At 55.4% G+C, this 26044-nt stretch overlaps 3 protein-coding genes and 1 long non-coding RNA gene across 7 annotated transcripts; 3 read left to right on the top strand and 1 right to left on the bottom strand.

Annotated features, from left to right (window-relative positions):
- Positions 1 to 1889: 1889 nt before the first annotated feature.
- Positions 1890 to 7009, bottom strand: TAFA3 (TAFA chemokine like family member 3). Its single transcript, XM_015534947.2, has 6 exons — positions 6989 to 7009; positions 6446 to 6503; positions 5015 to 5130; positions 4184 to 4333; positions 3184 to 3308; positions 1890 to 2077 (listed from the first exon to the last, which is right to left on the bottom strand). Exons 3-6 carry the CDS (start codon positions 5127 to 5129, stop codon positions 2066 to 2068), a joined length of 402 nt encoding a protein of 133 aa, XP_015390433.1. The 5' UTR covers position 5130; positions 6446 to 6503; positions 6989 to 7009; the 3' UTR covers positions 1890 to 2065.
- A 2307-nt stretch (positions 7010 to 9316) lies between these two features.
- LOC122241560 lies at positions 9317 to 11227 on the top strand. Its single transcript, XR_006221816.1, has 2 exons — positions 9317 to 9410; positions 10912 to 11227. It is a non-coding gene; the product is annotated as an uncharacterized LOC122241560 (long non-coding RNA).
- A 264-nt stretch (positions 11228 to 11491) lies between these two features.
- PPM1J (protein phosphatase, Mg2+/Mn2+ dependent 1J) lies at positions 11492 to 17343 on the top strand. 2 transcript variants are annotated; one of them, XM_042998206.1, is made up of 11 exons: positions 11493 to 12381; positions 13728 to 13842; positions 14374 to 14484; positions 14584 to 14661; positions 14945 to 15057; positions 15333 to 15417; positions 15966 to 16084; positions 16289 to 16352; positions 16505 to 16612; positions 16729 to 16880; positions 17025 to 17343. In XM_042998206.1, the coding sequence occupies exons 1-11, from the start codon at positions 12056 to 12058 to the stop codon at positions 17170 to 17172; spliced, it is 1419 nt and encodes a 472-aa protein (XP_042854140.1). In that variant the 5' UTR covers positions 11493 to 12055; the 3' UTR covers positions 17173 to 17343. The 2 variants fall into 2 exon arrangements, with proteins under 2 accessions (XP_042854139.1, XP_042854140.1); XM_042998205.1 differs by having other exon boundaries at positions 11492 to 12381; positions 14374 to 14661.
- A 2516-nt stretch (positions 17344 to 19859) lies between these two features.
- On the top strand, positions 19860 to 25964 carry RHOC (ras homolog family member C). Of its 3 annotated transcripts, none has more exons than XM_042998209.1 (5): positions 19860 to 19966; positions 23224 to 23387; positions 23923 to 24043; positions 24379 to 24509; positions 25274 to 25964. In XM_042998209.1, the coding sequence occupies exons 2-5, from the start codon at positions 23232 to 23234 to the stop codon at positions 25445 to 25447; spliced, it is 582 nt and encodes a 193-aa protein (XP_042854143.1). In that variant the 5' UTR covers positions 19860 to 19966; positions 23224 to 23231; the 3' UTR covers positions 25448 to 25964. The 3 variants fall into 3 exon arrangements, with proteins under 3 accessions (XP_042854143.1, XP_042854145.1, XP_042854144.1); XM_042998211.1 differs by lacking the exon at positions 19860 to 19966 and adding an exon at positions 20565 to 20586; XM_042998210.1 differs by lacking the exon at positions 19860 to 19966 and adding an exon at positions 21923 to 21944.
- Positions 25965 to 26044: the final 80 nt, after the last annotated feature.

The following is a 26044-nucleotide window of genomic DNA, read 5'->3' as shown; positions in this document are numbered from 1 at the left end:
AACAAAACCCAACTCAGCCCTCATGCTCAGGTTCCCACTGCAGGCAAGGCAGGCCAGGAGGCTGGCAGGCAATCCCAAGCTGCAGAGATGGCCTGCCTTCAAAGTTTCATCGGATAGGCACCCTTCCAAAAATGGCCTGGGGTCTGGTTTTGGACAGCTTTTTGAGCTAAGAATGGTTTTTACATTTTTTAAAGGCTTTTTAAAAAGACAAAACAAAACAAAAAAAACAGCAGCAAAGAAAAATAGGTCAGAGACTTCCAGTGGCCTGCAAAGCCTAAAATAATTGCTATCTGGCCCTTTCCAGAAGACTTGCCAGTTCCTTAATCCATTCCCTGGTCTTGAAGGAAGTGATGACAACCTCTGACCTATTCCTTCACTTACCCCACTCCCTGACACCACTAGGTGCAGAGATTCAAAGTTGGCAGAGTTCTGATATTTACAGTCTAGTGAGAAGCTGGCATCATTTCCCACTCCATTACCAAAAGCAGAACTAAATACAAACACGAAGATAAACCCTCGAGTAGGGTGAACAGTCTTGGTTTGGCTGCTTGGGGAAGAAGGGAAAGAAGCAGGGAGAGGCTGAGATTCAGCCTCAACCCATCCTCTGGGGGGGAGAATTCAACATTGGTCTCTGCTGACACCCCTCCCCTCGAGCTCCACTCCCTTCCACACACGCCCTGTGATCCTGGTGATCCCAGCTGATCCCAGCTCATCTTCACAGTCACTGAGCCTGTAATTCTTTTACTGATGAGATATCCAACTAGCCCGTATCTCTGAGTCTCTGAAGCCTGCGTGTCATTCTGACTCTGACAAACCTCAATCCTGGACAGAGTCTCCATCCAGCCCTGCAAGGGCTCCTCTACTGCCCAGCAGGGCTTTTGAAGGGAGAGGACTGTGACCATCTCTGGACTCCACCCAGAGCCTCTCCTGAAGCCAGAGCCTCTGGGAGTTACATACAAGCCTAAGCATTCAGGGAGGGATGCGTCAGCCTAGACAATAGGGCTGCCAGCTCAGAGTGTCTCAGGTGTAACTGGGCCAAGTGACCTCTGGGCTGTCATGGGGGCTGTTAGTAATTTTGGAGCTGAAGGCAGAGTGGAGATCCGGTGGTCCCACATCCTAGCATCTAGGTATTCTGGATTACTTCAAATAACAAGGACCTGTTCTGGCGTCTCCCAAGAAAAATGGTGCTGCTCTCCTGCCAGTCCTTTGCAGGCTCCTGTTCCTGCAAACATGGAAGGCCCAGGTTGGAATCCCACATCCGGGCTAAGTGAAAGGTCTGAGAGATTTGGGAGCCCAAATTGGGATATCTTGACCAATTCATCTTAGTCTCGGGGACTCAGCTTCCTCATCTGTTGAAATAAGCAAACAAACAAAAACCTGAGGTGCTTGGATGGTGGTAATTTTAAGGTCCTGTCCGTCCCATACCCAATGAACAGCCCAAACCAGGCCACACCTCTGCAGAAGCTTTGCTGGAAAGTTGACTGGCTTCATCTCAGCTTTCCTTCCCCAAGTCAACCCGGTCCCATGCAAATGAGATACAGCTGGTCTCTCATCAAGGGGAGGGGGTTTCCCCTCAGCATGTTGGCAGCTTGCTGGGTGTTCAGACCCATGTGAGGGAGGGAAGTGGAGGGGGGTGGATGTGACCTCTTGTCTTCATGCCTTGTGGTGAGGAGGTGGCTGAAGGGCTGTGGGAGTCTCACCCTCACACCCCCAACAGGCCCACAGCATGTGACCCGGAAGCCGCACACAGTGTCTTAACCTAAATTAGCTCAATTGTCTTTCACAACTCTCCAATTTGACTGGACATCCCTCAAGGGCAGGGACGGTATCTTGACCTTCTTCTGGGTCCCCCAGGAGAACCCAGCACAACACTAGGTATGTGGCCGGAGATCCGTCCTTATCGGCTGAGCAACTCAGTTGAAATGTCCCTGGAAAAAGTGATCTTGCACTTGGCACAGGGCGTGTGTCCAGGTAAGTGAATCTCCATGTTTGCTGGCTGATAACGATACCATTCTTCAGTCCAGGGCTCAGTTAAGCTGTCTTGTCCAGGCCGTGACCCCAGGAGCTATCTTGTGACCTAGAGAGCGGGTGATGGGGGAAGGTTAGAGAAGGGGATGCCCAAGACTCCCCAGGAGATGTAGGTCATATAAAGGTCGTTGCTGTTGATCCCTTCTCCCTAAAGCAGTGCAGGCTGGGAGAGCATGGCTGGCGTGGCCCACACAAACATAAATCAAGCACCCCTCACCACTGCTTGCTTCGGAGTAGCTAACCAAACTGCAAACACCGCAATCTATAGGCTATAAACCCAAACCTATAAAACAGTGACAAATGTCACGAGCTCTCTGGCGGGTCTCGCCGTCTTCCGGTCTTGACTATACTCAGGATGGCGTCTCCCTTGCCTGCTTGCAGACAGGATGCTCTGCTTTACATCTAGTCACACTTTTTCTTGCCGTAACTCCTCCTGTTCTGTGTCCTACGAATATGTTGCTCTCTTCAGAACCCTGAAGGCCACCTTCTCCTCTCTGTTTACATGTCTGCTTGTCTGCTGTGTGTGGTGGTGGGAAGGGAAGGCAGAAGGCAGGCTTCCGGCTTGCCCCAAGTGTCACTGATCTGCACAAATGCTGATGACAGAGCCATGCAACTGATTAGTTATGACACACATGGAATTGCTAATGAGTTTGATAACATTTTAATTACCCCTTGTTCTGCGGGGCAGGCAGCAAACCATGAAAGTAATAATCCTCTTGGGTGCTGTTGCAGTAAGATGCGAGGAGGACAGGTGTGAGCTGCAGGGAGTTAATCCCGGGGGTGGGGTGGGTCTGCAGCAGGGGTGGGTGGGCAGAGATTCCCCTCAGAATTATCTGAACAATTTCCTAATTCTCTACTTCGTTCTTAAGGACCTGCATTTTCTGGGAGTCAGACTCACCCTGGGAAGAAGAGGAAACAAAGGCATATGGAGCATTAGGGATTTGCCCAGGACACATAAGATTTCAAATCCAGAGGCCCTAACTCCAGTCCCTGGAGTCGAGACAGTCCAGGGGACTGACCAGGGATGTGCCCACATGTTTCACGGATCTCCCCTTGGGATGCCGACAGCCTAGACTCCCAGGCTCCTGTGCCCCTGGTTCCAGCCCACGTGAAAGGGGAAGCGTAGGGTGGGGTGAAGTGGCCGTCGCTGGGTACCTTGGTGGTTTTGACTTTGTGTCCGCTGCTGCAGCTCCATCCCGACAGGTCCGGGAGCACTTTACACTCCTCCCCCGGCAGGCAGGGCTCCATCTGACACCACCACTTCTGCAGGACGATGGAGGCTGTGGGAGCAGGAGGCAGTGAGGGCAGCTCTAAGCTGTCCTGGAGTACAGCGTGCAGTCAAGGGTGGGGAGTCTGTGCGGAATGAAGTGCAAGTTTGCACACCACTGGCTGTGAGCCCTGCCTTCCCCTGTCTTTCCCCTACTCCGGGCTGCTCAGAAAGGCAGTACCCAGGCTGAGGCTGGGGCACACAACCGTATCAAAGTCAATCCCACTGACCCCTACGTGTCGCCAAGACAGCACGGGGCGAAGGCAGGGGAAGTTCTCCAAGGAACCCTTCAGTTGAGTCACCACGGCATTAGCAGAGAGGCACGGTCTTCAACATACCCACTTGGTGTATGTGAGCAAGTGTGAAAGGGCTCCACAGACCAGGAGTGCAAAGCAGGCGTGCATGTGAGCACAAGTGGGCACGTTTACAACATGGTCACGTGAGTGTGAGCATACGAGCATGGGTGCAATCATGGGGGGGAGGGGTGAGTGAAACATCTGTGTCCATGTGAGGGGAAGGTCAAGGCCACAGGAGAATGGGCAGGGGTGTGTGTGTGTGTGTGTGTGTGTGTGTGTAAGAGACCTCGGAGGCGCAGGAGGAGAGGTCAAGGTCTGGGGGAGTTAAGTGTGAGTCTGGCAGGATATGTGAGAGGATTCATGTGACAGAATGCGTCTGCGTAGCGCCTGGCAGTGAATGTGGATGAGAGGGAGGGACGATGTGGGGATGGTCCGTCTGCCCTCCTCCCCCCAGAGGTACCCAGCATTTGAGACTGATTGCCAAAGCCCTGGGATGGTATGAAACCATATCCCGAGCAGATGGTGTGGCCTAGACAGACCTCCTCATCTCTGTGATCGGGCCCTCCCCGCCGGGTCCCGGCCTCTCACTCACCGTCCACGCAGGAGGGCTTTGCCTGCGTGGTGCCGGCCACCTGGCCGGGAAAGCAAGAGCATTTGACAGTCTGGGAGCGCTCCTCGATGCGGTTCCGGTTGCAGCAGCGATGAGTGGCAATCACCTCGCAGGTGCCCTGCTTCACAAGGACTGAAGTGGCCAGACAAGATGAGGTGCCCAGCCCAGGCCTGCAACCCTGCTCCCCTCCCACCTGCCCTGCACATCCTCCAGGCCCTCCTCCCCGCCGAGGGGAGGGGTGTTCAGAGATTTCCAACTGCAGGGGAGGAGGAAACACAGGAAATCCTCCTGCTGCTTCAGTGTTCCTATCCTTCCTTCTTCCCCAGTCAGGCCACACTCAGCCCTCTTTGGCAGAGCCTGGCCCTTGGGTGGAAGAGAGGTAGGATTCCCCACCAGCCCCCACTTCCTCTGGTTTTGTCCGGTTGAGGGCAAGGGCCCCGGGGGCTTACAATGCGTGGAGAGGATCGTGGAGAGGATCATCCGCTTACACAGGCTTTAGCCATCCCAGAAGGAAAACCACAGAATTAGGCCAGGAGGCAAGACTTAAGCCTCCACCCCAGGGCCTCTCTCCCTGCAGAACACCTTCTGGCCTGGAAGGAAAGGTGAGCAAGGGGTTTGCCCACACCTTCTCTGGGCTGGGATAGCAGAGGGTGGGGTGGATATTCCTGGGCGAAAACCAGAGAAGGAGTCAGAGCCCCTAGAATCTGCACCCTCAGCCTCGGAGATCTGCCTGTGTGGAATAGGGTGGGGTGGTGTCCAGCTCTCCAGGCATCCTGAGAAACCCTGTCCCAGGCTCTGCCACCTCCCCCAAACCTGTGGGAGTTGGCGGCTGCAAGGAAGCTGAGGCAAGGAGGGTCCACAGCCAGGCCAGGTAAAGTGCCAGCAGCCAGGGGCCCGTGCTCCAGTTCTGAGAGGTCCTCTCACGCATCCTGCGGAGCGAAGCACACACCCTGCTCAACTCTGGGCAGGCGCTCCCCGCAGTCCAGCCCCAGCACCTCCGTGCCACGTGCTCTGGGAGGCACAGAGGTGGGCAGGACATGCACACCTTGTCCCCAGGCAACTCCCGGCCTGGCACAAACCATACAAAGTGGTGAGCTCTACAGTAGGGAAAGGGAGCAGGGAGACTCTCCTGCTGGGAAAAGCACGGACAGCTTTGTGGGGGAGATAACATTTAAGAGGGTGTTGAAGGATGAACCAGACATGGTCCCTTGGAGGGCTGTGACACAGAAGGAACCATACTGCTGACTCCCAGTTTTTGAGCCCTTGACCCAAGCACTTCACATACATGCTTTTGCAGCCTTCACAACTGTCCTACAAAGTAGGATTATTTGTACCTATTTGACAGATGAGCAAACTGATACTCGAAAGGCTGGATGCAACCTAAACAGCCATCAATAAAGCATGGGCCAAATACATTGTGGAGCATCTGTACAAATGCAGTTACATCCAGGCAGCTATAAAATAGACTGAGGAAATGCTTTAGGTACTGAGCCATGCAATGATCTCTAACGATAATCCACCATTAAGGGGAAAAAAGCAAAGTGCAGGATGGTGTGTATTAAATGCATAAAAGGGAAAGATTATATATGTTGCTTAAATATGCATAAGCTAGCCCTGGAAAATGTACCAACGAAACATAGTAACATTGATTGCCACCAAAAAGGAGAACTGGTTGGCTGAGAGATGGAGGTAGAAGGGAGACTTATCTATTGCTTTTTTATTTTTTCGGGTTTTGAACTGTGGGAATGTGGTAGCAATTCAATTTAAACAGATTCAAATTAAAAAAAAAAAAAAGAAATGAAATGAAACTAGGGCTAATAGTTAATAGAAGTCAAATGACTGTCCAAGGCCAGGCAGCATGTTGGGTGGCAGAGGCCCAGAGCGCAGAAGCCTGCCCTATTCCTCCTGCACCACTTTGCTTCTCCTCTTCCCCCATCCTTGATGGGTCCCGCCTCCCATCTATCCCAGAGGAGGAACCGGAAATGGAGGGGATCCCAAGGAAGCAGAGGCATAGAGCAGCAGGGAGCTGCCCAGGCATAGAAGGAGCCTGGACCATCCTCTCTGCTGCACTGCTGGCCCCTTGGGACATTATTGGGGTCCCTGAGGTGTCAGCACCATCCTGGGAACACCAGAGGCCAAGCCAAATGCCAGAACTTTGGACAGAGTGCTTGATTTCTGTACCACCCCCCCCCAACCCCCATCCCCACTTCAACTCTCTCCCATGTCAACTGTCTTCTCACTCACCTTTTTGGGGATCTTTCAGCTTCTGTCTGTTCATCCACTGGCCTCAGGCTCACTCTACCTGAACAAGTAAGAAAGACTCTTTGGGGTCTGCAAGGGTTAGAAGGAGCCCATGGTCCTGTAGGGGGTGAGGGAGGGCCCGGGTAAGGACAAGGGGTGGCACTGAAGTAGAGGCCAATTCTGATGCTTCCCCAAGGTTCAGGCAGGACACAGAGTCTCTCCTCTGCCTTAGGAATTTGCAGGGATCCTTGCAGACTGTGGGAACAGGTAGGGCAGCTAGCCTGAGCAACCTAAGGGTTCCTCTGCCCCATGGGGGGGATGGGGGTGGGGGTAAAGCGGGGTGGATGGTAGGGAGGGGTCTAGGAATCAAAGTTATCTCCGCTCTGGCCTTGGGGTGGGGGGGTGGGGGGAGCTGAAGGCCAGTGAAGGATTCCTGAGCAGGCTCTGACAGAATTCTGCTCCAAGAGACACCTGGAAAAGACCCCAAGGTCTTGAATCCTTTTGTCTCTACCCCCGACCCTCACTGCACCCCTGTCCTGGACTCACACAGAGCTGGCTCAGCTCTGCCACCCTCACCCCCATTCCCCTTCCAGAGGGCTAGAATGGGGTTCCTCTCAGTCTCTAGCCTCAGGGGCCCCAGCTCAACAGCTTCTCCATTTCTCCCTATGGCCTCTCATCCCTCAGCCTCTGAGGGGAGGTGGAGCGGAGGCAGGTGGGAAGGTGGGGCCCAGAGAGGACTATGGGGACGGATGGAGGAAGTGGTGCCAATACCCCAGGAGTGTGCTCCGCGGGCAAGAGCTTCCCAGAAGGTTTATCTCTTTTCTGAGTAGGTATCTCCTCTCCCCGTCGCCCTCAGGAACCTTCATTCCCATCATTACAAATCCAGCTTTGTCTTCTCTCAGGCAGTCCTCATCCCTTTTCTCTCTGAGCTGCCACACCCTCCAAGCCAACTCTCCCATGAGCCCTAAGACCCAAAAGATGGGCAGTGTGCATTTGGGCTGAGCTCTCTGGAATTCTATTCCCTCCTTCAGAGAGACGGTGGAGGGGGCGGGGAAGGGAAGCTTCTGAGATTTTCCTGGGCTTCCACTCTCCTGCCTCAGTTTGCCAGGCTGTTTTTCCCAAACCCAAGATGCAGGCTATGGGGAGGCTGAGTTAGCAGCCCACATACCAGCGTGGAGTCGAGGATGTGGACCACAAGAGCCTTTAAGCTTGCACTGCCTTCTCCCGGCCTCCTCCAGCGCTCGCCCACTCCTCCAAATTCTGAGCCCCCACCCTCCGGATCTATCTGCCCCACGGCGGTGCCCACTTGCCTCTGAGTCCGGCACCAAGACTCCGAAAGGCGGACTTCGGGCCGGAGCGGCCGGCTTGGGTGCGTGTCGAGTCTGGAGCCCTGTGTCCCTCACCAAGTTGCGGCGTCCGGCAGGCGACGGGGCTCCGGCCAAACTGGCATCACGGTCGTGCCCGGCGCCGCTCCGCAAGGCTCAGGCGGGGTCCTTCCGAGGCTCCCGCCGGCAGGCCAGGGCGCGCGCAGCTGCCGCCGCCTCCCGGTCGCCGGGGGCCACCCCCGCTCCGCCAGCCCCTCTGCGGGCGCCACCGCCTCCTCTCGGACAGCTCCCGGCGGGCGAGCGGGCGGGCACAGGCGGGCGCAGCGGCCCCTGGCGGCCGACGGAAGAAGAGCGAGGAGGGCCCGGCAGGCCCCCGCCGCAGCAGTCCGGGTGAACATCTCCCCGGTGCAGGCCGGGTAAGCCAGAGAGGTCCCCGAAAACTCTCCTTCTTGTGGCTTCTGGGGGGGGGGGGGGCTGAGTATAAGGAGGGATTGCCAAGATCTCCAGGGGGGTTGAGTCTTGAAGATTCTAGAAGTGCACTATCCAGAATGATGGCCACTAACCACAAGTAGTTATTGAAATTTACATATGGAAGTGCCTGGGTGGCTCAGTCGGTTAAGCCTCCAACTCTTGATTTCCGCTTAGGTCACGATCTCACAGCTGAGTTCAAGCCCTGCATCTGGCTCTGTGCTGACAGCCTGAAGACTGCTTGGGATTCTCCCCCTCTGGTTCTGTCTGCCCTTTCCCTGCTCATGCTCTGTCTCTCTCACTCTCTCTCTCTCTCTCTCAAAATAAATAAACTTGAAAAACTAAAAAAAAAAAAAAATTTACATATAAGTTGGGGCGCTTGGGTGGCTCAGGTGGTTAAGCATGGGACTTCTGCTCAGGTCATGACCTTACCGTTTGTGAGTTCCAGCCTGCATGGGGCTCTGTGCTGACAGTTCAGAGCCTGGAGCCTGCCTCGATCCTGTGTCTCCCTCTCTCTCTGCCCCTCCCCCACTGTCACTCTGTCTCTCTCTCAAAAATAAACATCAAAAAAATTTTTAATTTAAATTTGCAGATAAACTAAATAAAATCTAAACATTGTTTCTTTTTTTAAATTTATTTATTTTGAGAGAGAGAGAGAGAGCGCGTGTGAATGGGTACCTGCGCATGAGTGGGGGAGGGGCAGAGAGAGAGGGAGAGAGAATCCCAAGCGGGCCCTGCACTGTAAGCCCAGAGCTCTATGCCGGTTAGAACTTACAAACCGTGAGATCTTGACCTGAGCACAAATCAAGAATCAGAGGCTTAACAGACTGAGCTACCCAGGTGCCCCTAAACACTTTATTTGCACTCACCACATTTCAAGTGCTCAATAGCTACATGAAACTAGGGACTACTGTACTGAAAAGATACAGAACATCCCCAGCATTGCACCAAATTCTATTAGACAATGCACTTCTAGATTGATATGTTAGCCCTCCACTGTGAAAATGTTAAAATCCATCTGGGAAGAGCAAATGATCTTTGCTCCACCCACCCTGTCACAATGGGAAAGTTCTAGCTGATGTCTAATCTAGAGGGTGTCCTTCCCTCTGTCCCCTTCCCACAACAGCAGACCCTTCTTCCCCAAAGAAACTGAGGCAGAGTGGAGCTGGAACCAGGTGGGAAGAGGCCGCAAGCCAGCGGGGCAGTACCGGGGGGTGGGGGCAGGCAGCCCAGAGCAGGAGGAATGGTGTGGTCAGGGGCAGGAAGGACTAGTGAGGTATGAGGTAGAGGCTGAGCAGGCAGGAGGGCTGATAATTGGTCTCTATGGTTGATGGCTGTGAACCCCAACTTGATAGCCAAACTTGAGCCGGTATGTTCATTATATAGGCTACAATATAATTGCAATTTCTAATTCTTTACAGGGTAAGATTTTAGATGTGAAAGGCTTAGACAAATGGAAGAAGGAAGTGGTCTGTGAATTTTTCTCTTAACAGGAGGAACACTCTTCTACTTTAAGAGGGCTTTGGGATTGGAGTAATGGGGTGGGGAGAGGTAAGAGGGGAAAAGCCTAGTTCTGAACTCTGAGCCACTGCACATGGCTTAGGATAAAGGGGCCTGTCTTGAGGATGCCCAGTTGCCCTCACTGGCTAGGGCCACACACATTCCTGGCAGGGCCAGGCACTGAGCAGTCTCAGCTCTCAGCAGAGAAAAATATCTCCCAAGTCTGCCTACCTACCCCACCCACTTTTCCCTCTCACTTTCTGCTGCCTCAGGGATGAGTAGAAGTGATGACCTTCTTACCAGGTTCTGGGGCAGTCTGAGGAGGGAGGAGGTGTGATGATGCCAGGGATCAGAGGTAAGATGTTCAGAGACAGGAGAGCCTTAGGATTTAGTCGGGGGGTGGGGGGTGCTGCTCTGGAGCCCAAGAGTGCTGCTGACATCCCTGATGACCATCTGGTGCTAAGCTAGGGGTCTCTCTGTCCTGGCTCTGTGGCCTATTTGCAGCCACACCATGATGGGTGCTGTGAAGAGCAGGGATTAGGGAGCAGGGTGACACAGAGAAGTGGTAAGCAAACTGCCCCAGAAACACTGAATAATAAAAATAGACAGGATGTTATATTTTTCCATCAGTCTTTGCTTGTGCTGTTGTTTATCCCATTTATCTGACAGCTGGTTCCTGTTTTTCTCAAACAGGAGGGAAATACCCATAGCAGCACCATGCTGTTTACCCCCCTTTGCATTTGCCACTCTATGTGCCTTTGGGTCTGATTTTTCTTTTTTGTGTGTGTGACTTCTACTTTTCTGGCTGCCTCTGCCCAGAGTGCAGGTATAATTACAGCAAATATAAAGACCTGAATGATCATTATGAGATTTTTATTTGGTAGCTGCCAGGAAAGCCACCCCTTCTGGGGGCTCACTTCAGCTCAGGAAGAGAGAGCCTTACCTTCAGGAAGCATTCCGCCCACAGAGCACAGAGATGGCATCCCAACCACAGACTTGGTGCCAGTGATTCCTGAGGGCTACTCCTGTCTTGCATTAGGGCCACAAGGGCCTTGTCCTCATTTGGACAGTGCATGGGGTAGGAGGTTCTCTGGAGGTCTACTGATTAATTCCCTGAAACCAGGTTTGGGAACAGGGCTCTTTGAACATCAAGTTAGTGCCACCTTTTCCTTTCAGATAGGTGCTTAGCCTGGCCTCTGTCTCCCCCTGGCGGTACGTACAGAACTTGTTCGGCCTGCAGGTTCGGCCTCTGTCTTGAGTTGAAGGTGGAAGAGGAAGAAGCCCCACTCTTTGCCATTCACCTCCTCCTTAACCCTTCCTCCACCATCCCGACAAATTAGCTTGGTTCATCAGACAGAATCGAGTTTGGGCGTCTGGGGACTGGCACGGGTGTGAGTCTCTCACTGACTGCGTGACCTCTTGAGGCAAGTTCTGTAAAATGACAGGTGCGTCATCGGTATAAAGAACGTAATAAAATCTACTTTGAAGTGTTGCTGTGCAGTATAGATGGCCTACTATATAGAAAGTGCTTTGTAGCGGGCCTACTATATAGAAAGTCCGCCATAAATAGCAGTTATTGTAGTTATCCTTACTAAATATTCCTCTAGCCCTGATGTGGTCAGGGGAGGTCTAAATGGGGCTGGGGGAAGGGGGGGAACAGGGAATTGGATCCTGAGAAAGAAAGTGAAGTCGGAGTGGTAACCGCTCTCCCAGATCTAGAGGTCATGGGGAGCAGGGCCCTCTGAGGAGCCCAAGAAGTTACCCCCAGCTCCCTAATTCAGGATGGTCGACTCCAGCCCGCCTCGTTCACACCCCCACAGCACACCCAGCACCAGCTGGCTCGCCTTCACTCTCACTCCGGCAGCCCCAGCCAGAGGTGTTGTCACACCAGGTGCCTCACACCCAGCGGGTCGCCGAAGCTGCTGGTTTCGCTCTGAGGTCATCAGCTCCATCATCCTCCGGGGTAGCTGCTAGGAACGGAAGGCGAGGAGACACCACCCACCCCGTCACAATGGGGAAGTTCTAGCTGATGTCTAAGCTGGAGGGTGTCCTTCCCTCCCCTTCGCACAACAGCAGACCCTTCTTCCCCAAAGGAACTGAGGCGGAGCGTAGCCGGAACTAGGCGGGAAGAGGCCGCGAACCAGCAGGGCGGTGCAGGGGCGGCCCAGAGCAGGAGGAAGTTTTCCCGGGACCCGCCCTGCCCTCGCGGAGCCAATGGCCGTGGAGAGCCCGCAGGAGCGAGCACCGCCCACCGCGCGCCCTAGGGGGGCGGGGCCTGACTCGGGGCGGGGCCACGCCGAGGGCGGGGCAGGGAGGCAGCATGCTAAACCGGGTGCGCTCGGCCGTGGCGCACCTGGTGAGCTCCGGGGGCGCCCCGCCTCCGCGCCCCAAGTCCCCAGACCTGTCCAACGCGCCCTCCGCGCAGCCTGCCGTCCCTCCAGAAGCGCCCAGGAGCCCTCCGGCGAGGGCTGGGAGCGGGAGCTCGGCGCCCGCGAAGACAGTAGAGGCTCGAGCGAGCTTCTCCCGACCGACCTTTCTGCAGCTGAGCCCAGGGGGGCTGCGACGCGCTGACGACCACGCTGGCCGGGCTGTGCAAAGCCCCCCGGACACCGGCCGTCGCCTGCCCTGGAGCACGGGCTACGCCGAGTGAGCGTCCCCGGGAACACCCTAGCCAGGATGGGACCCCCAGCCCTTACTTAGACCCTTCCCCAGCTGGGCATCCCCGGCGCTGGGATGCGTGCCCCTGGCGGCGCTCGGCGCTGGGAACTCCCTTCTCCCAGGACCTTTGCTATCCTCTGGGCTTCGGGCTGCACCCCCTCCCAGCCGCTTCTCAAGTCGGTGCAGTCTTCCTCAGGATCTTCCAGCTCGTTGACTTCCCTCACCCGCGCCGCCTCAGGACCTTGTTCCCTTCCAGAGCCCGGAGCCCGGAGAGCGGAGGGCCCCGTGAAGGATGAGTTGGCCAGTTCTCTGTTGGGGCCCGGCAGTTTAATGGCTAGGGGAGGCGGGGCTTCAAGGAGGCTCGGGGCGCTTTTCATAGAGGAGATGGCAGCCAGAAAGATTAGCTCCCGGGCTTCCCGACCCCGGCGCCCCAGTTCCCTGTCCCTCTTACCGTTCCCCTCCCCCTCCACACCCAGAAATAGCCCGCGACACCAGGCGGCCTCCGGCTTCCCCAGGGGCGGGGGAGGGGGCCGCCCGGGAAGCAGGAGGGTCCCCTTTGAACGCCCCTTGGCGGGGGGCATTGCGCTGGCCAGGCAAAGACGCGGACCCCCGGTCGGAGTGGCGGGAGCAGCCGGCTTGCTCCCAGGCCGGGTGTATTTTTAATGCATCTACTGGGAAAGCAGAGCTTTGAGGGAGACGGGGGCGCTGAGGTCGCTGAGGGTGGTGGCTGGTAGACCCGTGGCCCCACCGCCAGCTCCTTTAGCTTTCTATCTGAGAAGAGTTGGTGGCTTATGTGGCTTCTGCGCAGTCCAGGTGGGCTTCCACCCCTGCCCTATTTCAATTCCTCTTTCCCTATCTGGGCTGGAGCACTGCCTCACTGCCAAAGCAGCAGAAACTTTCACTGGAAGATTTTAAGATAAAGGTGGGTGTGCCCGTGAGGGTGGGGTGCTGTGGACCAGGCACTAGAAAAGTTGACTAGGCTTCAGGGCGGGATGTAGGGTCTTGGCAAGCAGGATAGTAAGACCTCCTGCTGCCCCTGTCCAACCCTTTCCCCAGCAGCCCACAGGGGTGCCCCCTTTGCAGGGGATGGGGGAACTGAGGCAGGCAGGTGCTGCTGCTGGCTTTTCTGTGAGGTGGTGGGGCCTGACACCCAGACAGTACTCCTCGTGCCTTGCCCTGCCTCCCTTCCCCTCCTCTTTCTGGCCTGGATCCCAGGTGGCTGTGACCTTTCTCAGTTTGGCCAGCAGGCTAGAGAGGGTGTGTGTGTCTAAGGTGGGGGTTATTCCAGGACCTGGTCTGGTGTCCAACCTGATGTGGTCACTCTGGCCTGGCAGGGTCATCAATGCTGGCAAAAGCCGGCACAATGAGGACCAGGCTTGCTGTGAAGTGGTGTATGTGGAAGGTCGGAGGAGTGTTTCAGGGGTACCTAGGGAGCCTAGCCGAGGCCAGGTAAGCCCCCACCCCAGCCCCTAGCCTCCAGAAACCTGGTCACATCTCTTCCGGGGGATTCTAGGCATCTGGTTTTAAATCCGAGACATGTGGAAGACCTAACTCCTAACTCACTAGCTTCCTACCTCTGACACAGAACCTTTTTGTGGCATTTGAACAGTTAGAATGTCAGTATAAATGTTCAGTTTTCCACTTAGAATATAGGTACTACTGTATTTATGGATGGTAATTAATTAATTACCAATATTTATTTTTGCATATTTTATCCTTGGAGTTTGGCTTTTTTGATGCTTTTCTTTCTGACACATAATAGGCCCTTGGTAAATGAGTGAACAAATCTAATTTGCCTTTAATGCCAAACTCTGACCTCCTCTCGGATGTTTATATGGATGCCCCAGAGTCTTACATAATACAAGCCACACACACACACACACACACACACACACACACACACACTCTCTCTCTCTCTCTCTCTCTCTCTCTCTCTCTCTCTCCCTCTCCCTCACTCACCTCCAACTTTTCCTCCACCAGGGACTCTGCTTCTACTACTGGGGCCTGTTTGATGGGCATGCAGGGGGCGGAGCTGCCGAAATGGCCTCCAGGCTCCTTCATCGCCACATCCGGGAGCAGCTAAAAGACCTGGTAGAGATACTCCAGGACCCCTCGCCACCTCCCCTCTGCCTCCCGTCTACCCCAGGGGCCGCAGGTTCCTCTGATCCTTCTCACTTGGTTGGTCCTCAGTCCTGCTGGTCTTCGCAGAAGGAAGTGACCCATGAGAGCCTGGTAGTGGGGGCGATTGAGAATGCCTTCCAGTTTATGGTGAGTGGGTGGTCCTGGCAAGAGCCTGCTAGGCAGTCACTCTGGTCAACTCTGGATGGGGATCAAGTGGCCTAAGTGGGTGACCCTGAGAACCCACAACACCTTTGAGGGCCTGAGCAGAGTTTGGTTCAGTAGGGAGGGAAGGAGTAGTTAGCTATACCCATGTCTTCCCTCCTCTCCTCCAGTGTGGCTTGGCTGGGCCAGTTTATTTCTGCAGATGGGGGCGGTGGTTGTGTGCCTGGAACCTCTTCATTCACCCCTTTGACCCTCCTTCACGTGCCAGGATGAGCAGATGGCCCGGGAGCGGCGCGGCCACCAAGTGGAGGGGGGCTGCTGTGCACTGGTTGTAGTCTACTTGCTAGGCAAGGTGTATGTGGCCAATGCAGGTGACAGCAGGTATGGTGGGGGGGTTGCAAATGCCTACAGGGGGTCCCACTCTCTGGGATGGGGGCATAGAAGACAGTGAGGTGGTGGGTTTTAAAAATCAAAAACTGGAGGGAGGGATGGGGTCAGGAGCAGTTACAGACATAAGGAAGGACCACAAGGGGAGGAAAGATGGGGGTCTGGGTGAGGAACCCTAAGGGTCATTATGGGGAAAGCCTGGTCTTTCTGGAATTCTCCACAAGGGGGCTGAGGAGAGCCAAGCCCAAACCTTTTCTTTCTCTGGGCAGAGCCATCATTGTCCGGAATGGTGAAATCATTCCAATGTCCCGGGAGTTCACCCCGGAGACTGAGCGCCAGCGTCTTCAGCTGCTTGTAAGTAGGAACTAAACGCTCTACTCCCATTCTTTGTGGACTCTGTGGCTCTCTGTAGCCTATGTCCCCATCCCTACTGCACAGACAGCTCCTCACCTGCTCACTGGGAAGGCTATTCTGCAGACTACGGCTGACCTGGTGGAACATGTAGGAGGAAGGAATGTGGGTTACTCCAGTGCTCCCACTGTGGCCCCAGCTGAGGAAGGAAGTGGAGTCAGAAGTGGGGAAAGGAAATAGCAAAGGCCCATGAGAGGCAGTGTGGCTTAGTGCTTTAAAGTCCTAACTCTGGAGCTGGACTGCCTGGGTTTGAATCCCAGTTCGAGTACTTTGCTAACTGATCATCAGACGGTTCCCTTGCAACACTAGTTCCTGCCTTAAGGGTTGTTGTGAGGGTTAAAATGAGCTCCTATACATTAGTATTAGAACAGCGCGTGGTGCATGATAAACTCCATTTAAGGCCCTACTGTAATTAACATCTATACACCAGGGTGTGCTGTAAGCCTAATGCTCCCTGGCCTCTGCTCTTGTCCGGCCACTCCCAACCTCAGGGCTTCCTGAAACCAGAGCTGCTAGGTGGTGAATTCACCCACCTTGAGTTCCCCCGCAGAATTCAGCCCAAGGAGCTGGGGCAGAGGATGCTGTACCGGGACCAGAACATGACCGGCTGGTAACACTTCCCTCAGAGCTGGGGCACGTTCCCATGGCAACACAACCAGTCCCTCACCAGCAGCAAGGTGGAAGCTGGAGGCTGGGCCAGGCTGGGGGTTGGGGGGATGTGGTCCTTCTTAGGGGTTTGTGTGAGGAGCATGGCTCCTAGGGGAGGGGGGGCTTTGATGCCTGGGTGATGCCTCCTGTACTCCCCCCTCCCCAGGGCCTACAAAAAGATCGAGCTGGAGGATCTCAGGTTTCCTCTGGTCTGTGGGGAGGGCAAAAAGGTAAACTCCATGGTAGAGGTGGGAGAGGGCAGGAGGACCCACCACAACTTGTCTAGGGAGGTGGAGGTTCTACCTGAGGGTAGGGGTTGGAGGGCCCACAGCTTTGGAGCCTGGGAGAGGGCTGTGGCAGCACCCATACTCATTCCCTTTAGGCTCGAGTGATGGCCACCATTGGGGTGACCCGGGGCTTGGGAGACCACAACCTCAAGGTCTGCAGCTCCACTCTGCCCATCAAGCCCTTCCTCTCCTGCTTCCCTGAGGTGAGCCGAATGGGGGCTACCTCACCCATTCCTTCCCTCCTCTGGGGGCCTCAGGCTGGCTTCTTACCAGGGTCCTTTTGTCCCCAAGCTCCTTCTTCACTCTCTTCTCCCACCAGGTACGAGTGTATGACCTGACACAGTATGAACACTGCCCGGATGATGTGCTAGTCCTGGGAACAGATGGGCTGTGGGATGTCACCAGTGACTGTGAGGTAGCTGCCACTGTGGACAGGGTGCTGTCGGCCTATGAGCCCAATGACCCCAGCAGGTAGGAGTTGTAGGGCAGTGGGGGGATGACAGTGGGGAAGGTAGGGGCAAAGGGAAGCAATGCTTGGGGACCCACATGAGGGCCTGTGTATCGATCTTCCCATTTACATGTTGGTACATGAATGTGCACATGTGCTCCTGGCAGGTACACGGCTCTGGCCCAAGCTCTGGTCCTGGGGGCCCGGGGCACCCCCCGGGACCGTGGCTGGCGTCTCCCCAACAACAAGCTGGGTTCCGGGGATGACATCTCGGTCTTCGTCATCCCCCTGGGAGGGCCAGGCAGTTACTCCTGAGGGGCTCAGCCCTGACCCTGCCCCCAACATCCTAGCCTCTCCCTGCTTACCCTCTGCCAACCCAAATCAGAAGTTGTCTCCCTGACCTTCTTTAGTGCCAACTTAACTGAAGAAGGGGTGTCAGTTAGATCCAGAATTATAGCTAATGGCAAATAAACCACATGGATAAAACTTGTGTCTTTATTTACTTTGATTAGAAACCGAAAGGCCCTTTCAGGTGGTGGAAAGAACCCCCCAAAGCCGTCCTAAATATGTAGTGCTCCCAGGCTCCTTCTTCCACCCTCTGCTCTTCCCACTCCATGTGCTCTTATCCATGTCCATGGCTTCATCCACCTCCTGGCGTTTTCCAAGTCAGTATTTCCAGCCCAGGTCTTTCCTGAACTTGATGTTCATATAGCTTGTCTCCTGAACATCTCGACATCCCACAGGCACTTCAACTCAACGAATGTCAGAATCCACCATTTTCCTACAAACGCGTGCCTTCTGGTTCACCATGCCAGTGGGCACCAGCTCATCGGCTCAAGTTAGAAATCTTGGAGTTGGTCACCTTTGGCGTCTGTCTTTACTCAGCAAGTGAATCAATCACTACATACTGTTGATTATATGTTACAAAATATATTTCATATTTGTCCCCACCCCTACTGTTACTAGTACATTAGCCTCCTAACTCCATGCCCCTGTATGCCCCAATGTGACCTTTCCACAGTGTGGATCTGATTGGTTATTCCCTTGAGAGAACATTTCGGTGGCTTCCTAGTGCACCTAGACCAAAATCAACACTCAACTCTTGAGTATGGCATACAAGGACATTCATAATCTAGCCACTGCTTCCTTCTCCAGCCCCATCTTTCAGCCCCACCCCCACCCTCCTGGGGGTTCCATAATTCTTTGGGCCTGTTGTGGCTCCAACTCATTTAACGTCTACACATCACCTTATCTGGAACACTTCACCTGTCCTTCGGGGCTAGGTATCCCACAGCCCATGCATGCCCCCACTACAGCCACTGCCGGCTGTAATGTAACTGTCTACACTAGGAGTGGGTATGGGGGCGCCTGGGTGGCTCAGTTGGTTAAGCGACCTACTCTTGATTTTGGCTCAGGTCATGATCTCGTGGTTCATGAGATCGAGCCCCACGTGGGGCTCTGTGCTGACAGTGAGGAGCCTGCTTGGGATTCTCTTTCTCTCTCTCTCTCTCTCTGTCTGTCTCTATCTCTCTGCTCCTTCCCCACTCTTTCTCTCTCTCAAAATAAATAAATATACATTAAAAAAAAAAAGTAGTGGGTATGGAGTAGCAGTTAAGGGCAGAGGCTCTAGAGTCCAGCTGTTTGGGTTCTGGTGCCAGACCTACCACGAGCTCTGCAACCTCTCTGAGCCTCAGTTTGCTTCTCAGCAAAATGGAGATAGCAGTGCTACCTTCTAGAATTGTTGTAAGACTAAAGTAGTCCATGTGTTTATCTAGACCCAGGTGCATGTAATAAGGGCTCAATAACTTGCTATCTTTAAGTTGTATGTATTCCAAATTTAGACTGTAAGTTCTTTGAAGACAGAAATCAATTTGAACTGAGCACATAGGTCTCCATTCACACACAGCGTGTTTACTGAACCAGTTAAGAGGTCTGGGGACCAAACTTCTCTGGACCTCAGTTTACTCATTTATCAAATGTGTGGGTTGCACTTCAGATCTTTAAAATCTGCGTGATTGCTGACATTCATTCATTCAGCGATTATGTCTTGAAAACCTGTTGTGTGCCAGGCAGTGTGCTAGGCAGTGGTGAGGGATGGGGGGTGGGGAGAGCATAAAGGACAGCAGGGAGAGAGCACCAACTCGGGAGCCAGACAGGCCTGTCTGAATTCTCAGGTACATACTAATAGCAAAAATTTGGGCAAGCCACTTCTCTGAGCCTCAATATCCTTACAGGCAAACGGAGATGGGTATACTTAACCCAAAGATCCATGATGAGTATTAAAAGGGCCGAGCTATATAGCGTATAGGTCACAAGCTAATGAAATATATTGGTAGGCTTCCTCACCTTCCAACCTTCTCAGCCACTTCAACAGGAAAAGAGATACCCGTGCAGGTAAATACCCAAGGCGACATAATGGACCGGGGCAGTGTCCCTAGCGGCACCGAAATAACGCATTGGGGATGGAAGCTGACTTCCCAGCTGGGGATCAGAAAAGGTTTCAAGGAGCGCCCTTTGAGGGGTCCACAGTAATTGGACTCATGGAAACTCCAGGCTGGGGGAAGGACGGGCATTGTGAAGTGGAAAGGTGACCTGGGTCTCAAAGGATGTGAAAGGTCCTCAAGGTTGGGGCGTGATGTTGAGCGGTACTTACTCCGCAGGATTTTACGAGAGGAGGGCGGGCGTCTTCCGCAGCCCCCCTCCCGCGAGGTCCCGGGGCGTGTAGGCGCCGGTGGCCGGTTGGCCACGGGAGGGCAGCAGCGGCCCTTTCCGACCCCACCCCGAGTGCCTCGCAACTTTCCCGACGCCGGTCCACCCCCGGGGGCTGGAAGGCGGAGCAGAGACTGAGTCCTCGAGGGGGCCCACCCGCCGCCCACTCCCCAACCCGCCCGGCATCCCACCCTCGACCCCCGGCCAGCGGCGGGGGCCAGCAGCTGTGGCCCCCGGCTGGGCGGTGGGCGGGCAGAGCCAAGGGCCGCCCCCGGCCGGTCCCTCCCCCAGCCGGGTCCGCCCCTCCCCGCCGCTGCGCTGAAGGAGGGCGGGGCGGGGCCCCCCGGGTCAGTCTCAGCCTCCCGTATTGGCCGCGCAGCTGGAGGCAGCGGAGCGGAAGGTACCCGGGCCGGGGGCTAGGGTGGCGGGGCGTCCCGGGAACTCGACCCCGGGAGAGCACTTTCGCTCCCCTCCTCTGGGCCGGAGCTCCGGGCGCCGGCCGGGGAGGGGGCTTTGGACAGAGCGCGGGCCGCCCTCCTTCCCTCGGGACGCGGCGTCTGGGCTGTGCGGGGGTCGGGCCCTCTCGGCCCCTCCCTGGGCTGCAGCGAGGGCTCCTCCCCACCCCCCCCTGTTCCGGGAACTGCCCCTCAGGGCCTCTCGGCTCCTGTGTCCGAGCCTGGGTCCCTGCCTTTCCCCTCCCGGCTTCCCGGAACCTGCCCCGCCGGGCGAGAAGCCAGGAGGCAACTTGGGTCTCCGCGAGGGAGCCCAATTCCAGACGCTGTAGCTCCCAAGCTGGGCGGCCCGATGTGGACCTGGGGTGGGGTGTGGGTCCGGGCACAAATCCGGGTGGAGGTGGGAATTCCCCCAGGCCAGGCCGGTGGAATGGCGGGAATAGGGGCGTGGTGTGGCCAGTGGGGGCTGCCACTGCTCGGAGAGGTCTGGACACCTCCCCAGAAGCTTCTTGGAGTGTGCCTGGGGCGGGAGGTAGGGGAGATTGGGAAGCATCCAGCTCCTTTTTGTGTAAGTAAGAATCTCCTCCCTTCCAGACCCCTCCCTTATACTCCCCAACCCAGGATTATCCTGGGGCTTTGGGCTGGGAGGATGCAAGGCTGCGTCCTGTTCTTACTTCTGGTTTTAAAGTTGAGGTGGTATCTGATTCCTTTCCTAGACCTTAGAGCTGATCCGCTTTGTACAGCCTACCTCTGGTTCCTCTGGAAGTCTAGAGAATGATTGAGGAGAGGGCGGGATGTCTGGTCTCAGGGAAGGCTCCAGGAGCTTCAGGCTCCATTACAGCCTCTGTGTGGTGTTTGGTTGCCCATCTTAGGGTCAGCGGGGCAGTTCTTCTGGGGCTGCCTCTAATAGGGAGCTGTTGTCCTTGCCATGCTGGCCTTGGGCCTGGTGTCCTGGCTTGGCCTAGGCCAGCTGCCCTTCTTGCCCAACTGAGAGCCTGAAGGGAAAGTCTTCTAATTGAGCTGGGGGCTTCAGGGTACTTAATGCATGCCCTTGCCCCTGAGTTCTGGCCTGTGGCTCCCACCATGGGGTGTCATCTAAACTGTCCTGCTGCAGGCAGGTAGTGGCATCCTCACACCTAAACAACTGGTACTCACCCTGGTGGTGACTGTCTTTCATCAACACTGCCCATCCCAGGCGGGGCTACCCCAGCCTGTTTTGTTTTGTTTTGTTTTGTTTTGTTTTTCACACAGCTGGACCAATGGAACCAGTGGGAGTGGGTGGGGGGAGTTGATCACCTGGGCAGAATTTCCGGGGAACCCCCTTTTTGAAGGTGGTTTCCAGTTTTGGAGGAGATCGGCTGGCAGGGTGAATGCCTTCTTGCCTGTCTTGGGGTATCAGAGAGAGAGCCCCTTTTGTGGTGGGGAGAGTGTGGCTGTATCCTCTGAACTCCTATAAATTCTCTCTGACTCATATCCACTTCCTCTCATCCCAGTTTTGTACTTGTGTGTGTGTGTGTGTGTGTGTGTGTGTGTGTGTAGGAGCGGGAGGCCACCCAGGATCCTACTGTTGAAGAGAACTAGCTTTGGGCTTGGAGAATTCGCTTTCCTAAAAGGCAGACCAAAGCCAGGCTGTGAGGTGGTGGTATGTGGGGAGTACAAGAGTTCAGCCCAGTTTGACAGGATGTGGGACGGAGAGAAAAAGCCAGGTCTGGGGCAGAGATCAGGTTACCATCCCCTTCTCTCTTAACTACTCCTTGCCTGGCTGGTGCTGGGACTGGTCCTTGTTCAGCTCTTTTTTTGGGAGCTCCTCCCAGCTCAGGCTCTAGCCCCCTCCCCCTTCCCTACAGCCTCGACCGCCTCTCAGCTCTCAGAGCCCGCCCTCTCTTCCTCCAAGGCTGGAGGCCTGGGAACCTCAGCCGGCTGGAGGTCAGCTCCTCTCCCCAGGGAGGGAGGAAGTGAGGCTCAGCTCAGGGGCAGGGAGGCTGGGTAGGTGTGATGAACTGTGCAGATGCTTGCTCTTGTGTGTTAGGGGCCAGGGACATATGGAAACCTCGGGAAGCTGACTCCTCGCCCTGAGTCACAGGGAGGGGTGGGCAGGGCCTTGGGGTGAGCTGGACAGAGGAGAGGAAGGGGCTGGTCCGCGGGGTGGGTGGAGGTGATTCCCTAGTGGATTATTCTCAGTCACTCTGCTGTGGTGGATGTGTGGCTCCCTACAGTGTGGTCATTGTCCCCTGCCTGGGGCTGAGTGACCCAGTGTTGCTGCCAGGCCCAGAAGGAAGGGGGGAGGAAGGCAGACTGCCCGAATGTGGGCTGTGGGCACTGCCGGGACTGAGCCTTCTTTGTGTGACTCGGGGCTGGCTTTAGGGACTGGGATGGGGTGGGCCAGGGAAGCCGGTTGGCCGCTGCCACTGCCCTCTGGGTTTCCTTCTCTCTGCTCTCTTTCCCATCTCTGGAGTAATACGTAGAAAAGGCTCTAACAGAGTCTCGAGTCACACAGCCCTGCTTTGAGTGCCATCCCTGCCACAGCTCTGAACACACGTTATAACCTCACAGAGCCTGTTTCCTAGTTTGGCAAAATGGGAAGCACACCATCGATCTTGCAGGCTTCTGGGAACTGAAGGAGATGATTTTTGTGGAAATGCTCAGCATAGTTTCCCTTATCCACCTGCCACCTCGTAGCTGGTTCTACTAGCCTGTGGACTTGGAGAGGATGCCTCATTTGTGACTGGGCAGGCAGGACTTGTCCTGAGTGAGGGCCAATGTGTTCTTGATTGGACCCTAGCGATTATTAAACTTTAGAAGTATCAGAATCCTGGTAACAAAGTCTGACTTGAAGCCCTGATATGTATAGCAGATAAAAGTTGGCCCTTCCAGACATGTCCCTGATCCCCCCTCTTAAGTGTCTAGGGTCCTACAGTTGGTGGATTAGATCAGAACTCCTGTTTTCTGGCTCCCTGATTCTTCCACCTCCCACTTCTGTATTCTAATCCGTCTAGGGAGACCTGTCCCTGACCCTCAGATTAGGAATTTCAAGCTCAGTTGACTGAACGATTGGTTCTCGGCAAGAATGTGCCTGGGCAAGCCCCTATCCCTCCCTTCCCTCTCTTTGCTGGAAGCCTTGGTTTCCAGGTCTTGGGGGGCCCCAGCGAAGTGTTTTTGGATATATTGGCTTTTCCCTACATTCTCACTGCCTCTTCCCTGCCAGCCCCAGCCATGGCTGCAATCAGAAAGAAGCTGGTGATTGTCGGAGATGGGGCCTGTGGGAAGACCTGCCTCCTCATCGTCTTCAGCAAGGACCAGTTCCCAGAGGTCTACGTCCCCACTGTCTTTGAGAACTACATCGCAGACATAGAGGTGGACGGCAAGCAGGTGAAGGCCAAGAACCTTCCCCGTCTCCCCCTGGGAACCCCGCCCCCTCCCTTTGGACCTTGGATGTCCTGCCTCACCACCCATGTCCCTGCTCCACTCTCCCTGCTGGAGCCAGTACAAGTTTAAGTGAAACTTTAGTTTTAGGAAATCTAGATACACCTCCTTCTTCTCTACGCCCTGGCTCTATAACCCAGGCCCAGTCCTTTTGCCTCTGAGCTTAAGCTCCTTTGATGGCAAAGTGGGGATAGTGGTCAGGCCTCCTTCAAAGGCTTTTGTCACTTAAATCAGATAGCGGTGCTCACGAGGGAGCTCATAAACTACAAAGAGATCAAGCATCCGTGTCTCAGGATTTCTAAGACCTCACCTTATTTACATTGTGTGATGGTGATTAGCGCTGTCCCTGGCATGTAGCAAGTGCTCAGTAAATGTTGAGTGAGCCACAAGGACCAGTGGTTTCAGAAGAGGACCTCTGGGTGGCAGGGGAGGGGTGTAACTGGGGCCCTCAGGCCAGCTACTCACTGGGCCTATGCATCAGGTGGAGCTGGCTCTGTGGGACACGGCCGGGCAGGAAGACTACGATCGCCTGCGGCCTCTCTCCTACCCGGACACTGACGTCATCCTCATGTGCTTCTCCATCGACAGCCCCGACAGCCTGGGTGAGGTGGGGGTGAGGGCGTCGGAGAAAAGGTACTGAGAACCCCTTGGAGTCAGCCAACCGGAGGTAGCTCTCACCTCAGCTCCTGTCAGCCACCATCAGAGGCCGAGGCCGGGGGGGCTTGTGACAGGGCCCTGTCAGCCTCCTGCACTGTGGTGACTCTGGCCCTGGGGAGGGCTCCAAGGGTGTACTGTGGGGGCAGAGGGGCTTTGAGCTGTGAAAGGGACTGTTGTGCTGAAGAGCCTCTAACACTGCTGGGGGGAAAGAAGGGGACCCTGGGGGGAGCTTTCTAGCCTAAGTGGAGGCACCAACACCTGTCGGGACATGTCTGTGCAGAAAACATTCCTGAGAAGTGGACCCCGGAGGTGAAGCACTTCTGCCCCAACGTGCCCATCATCCTAGTGGGGAACAAGAAGGACCTGAGGCAAGATGAGCATACGAGGAGAGAGCTGGCCAAGATGAAGCAGGTGGGTGGGGCTGCCAGGCCTGGAGCCCCCGGGACAGATGACCTCCTTAGGGTCTTCTCTCCAGTGGACTTCCCAGTGAGGCAGTGGAGGCCCACCTCCTACTCCCTGGCGAGGAAGAACCAGAAGGGCTCTTGCTCTCCGCTACCATACCTGATGAAATTGTCAGAGAATGCAGTGACTTATCCAGGGTCACTTGGCGTTTTATTTGCTTCCATTCTTTGGGGGTTGGGGCTATTAAGAAGAGGAACATCCCTGTCTTCAGAGGCAGCTTCTTATAATAGATCTTTTGCTTGAGGTATGGGCTGACTCCAATGCCAGTGGGCCCGCATGGCCGGAAGGCCCAGAGTGAGGGAGCTGGTTTACCTGGTAGGTGGCTCTCTAGCCAGAGGCCAGGATAAAGAATATGGACTCTCCTACAAGGATAGTTATGGCAAAACTTTCAACCGGGGGGCAGATATGGTCACGTCTGTGCGTTAGAAAAATTTTAGCAGCCGTAGGGCACTTATTGGAAAAAAGCGAGAATGGGCAGGAGACTGGTTAGGAGGTGCTGGATGCTGAGGCCAGAGAAGGGTGTGTCATGGGATATAGGGCTGATGGAGACATCTGATGTAAACATTAAGAGTCTTGGGTCCTGGCCCAGAAACTGCCCAGGGTGGCTGGGGCTGGAAGATGCATTTGTCCTAGTCACTACACTCATGGCTAAAGTGGGGAGAGGTGCACTTAGCCACCAGCTTCCTTTAACCTCTCGACTTCTGTCTTCCCAGGAGCCCGTGCGATCTGAGGAGGGCCGGGACATGGCTAACCGGATCAGTGCCTTTGGCTACCTCGAGTGCTCGGCCAAGACCAAGGAGGGGGTGAGGGAGGTATTTGAGATGGCCACTCGGGCTGGCCTCCAGGTTCGCAAGAATAAGCGCCGGAGGGGTTGTCCCATTCTCTGAGACCCCCAAGGCCTCCCCTGTTCCCCCCCCTCCCTTCATAGGGTTGCAGAGCTGCCCACCTCCTGGCCCCATCCTCTTAGGGCTCCTTGCCGAAGGCTCCCTTTTCAGTTCCTCCCAGCCCAGGACTGCATCTGAATTTCTGAATTTTGCCAGCCCCCCTCCAGCAACCCCGTGGTGGTGGTGGTGGTGGTGGTGGTGGTGGTGGCGGCGGCCCGGCCCGGCCCTCCCTCCCTATACTCTGGAACCTAGGGCAATTCCCTGCCCTTCCAAGAGCAGAGTTCCTCCTCCTGCTGCCTTGGTCCAGGGGTGGGGCTCTTGATCCCTTCAGCCTTCCCCATAAGATCATCACACACCAGCACTTTATATACTTCTGGCTCACGGGAGTGTCTGGGGTAGGGGACTTGGAGGGTGTAACCCAGAGCCCCGGGCCCCTGACGGTTCTGCTTTGGACTGGGGCCTAGACTCTGGCTCTTCTTGGTGGGGGGACATGAATAAAGGCCACAGGCTCCAACATGTGTGTGGCAGCTTCCTGTCTTTCTCTCCTGGTCCCTGCCTTGGCTGTGAGCCGAGAGTCCCATCTCTCCCAAGTTGCTTGCC

Source organism: Panthera tigris, chromosome C1 (genome assembly GCF_018350195.1).
Source record: "Panthera tigris isolate Pti1 chromosome C1, P.tigris_Pti1_mat1.1, whole genome shotgun sequence".
Classification (NCBI taxonomy): Eukaryota; Metazoa; Chordata; class Mammalia; order Carnivora; family Felidae; genus Panthera; species Panthera tigris.
The sequence above is the reverse complement of the archived record's forward strand: the minus strand, read 5'-3'. Positions and strand labels throughout refer to the sequence as shown.

Coding starts and splice junctions, on each gene's coding strand:
- RHOC (XM_042998209.1), top strand. CDS start 23,232: ATGGCTGCAATCAGAAAGAAGCTGGTGATTGTCGGAGATGGGGCCTGT. Junction 24,044..24,378: donor CGACAGCCCCGACAGCCTGG/GTGAGGTGGGGG, acceptor ATGTCTGTGCAG/AAAACATTCCTGAGAAGTGG. Junction 24,510..25,273: donor AGCTGGCCAAGATGAAGCAG/GTGGGTGGGGCT, acceptor CTGTCTTCCCAG/GAGCCCGTGCGATCTGAGGA.
- TAFA3 (XM_015534947.2), bottom strand. CDS start 5,129: ATGCGTGAGAGGACCTCTCAGAACTGGAGCACGGGCCCCTGGCTGCTG. Junction 4,334..5,014: donor GCAGCCGCCAACTCCCACAG/GTTTGGGGGAGG, acceptor TGGCCACTTCAG/TCCTTGTGAAGCAGGGCACC. Junction 3,309..4,183: donor AAAGCCCTCCTGCGTGGACG/GTGAGTGAGAGG, acceptor CTGCTCCCACAG/CCTCCATCGTCCTGCAGAAG.
- PPM1J (XM_042998205.1), top strand. CDS start 12,056: ATGCTAAACCGGGTGCGCTCGGCCGTGGCGCACCTGGTGAGCTCCGGG. Junction 13,843..14,373: donor GGGAGCCTAGCCGAGGCCAG/GTAAGCCCCCAC, acceptor TTCCTCCACCAG/GGACTCTGCTTCTACTACTG. Junction 15,418..15,965: donor GCCAGCGTCTTCAGCTGCTT/GTAAGTAGGAAC, acceptor TCCCAACCTCAG/GGCTTCCTGAAACCAGAGCT.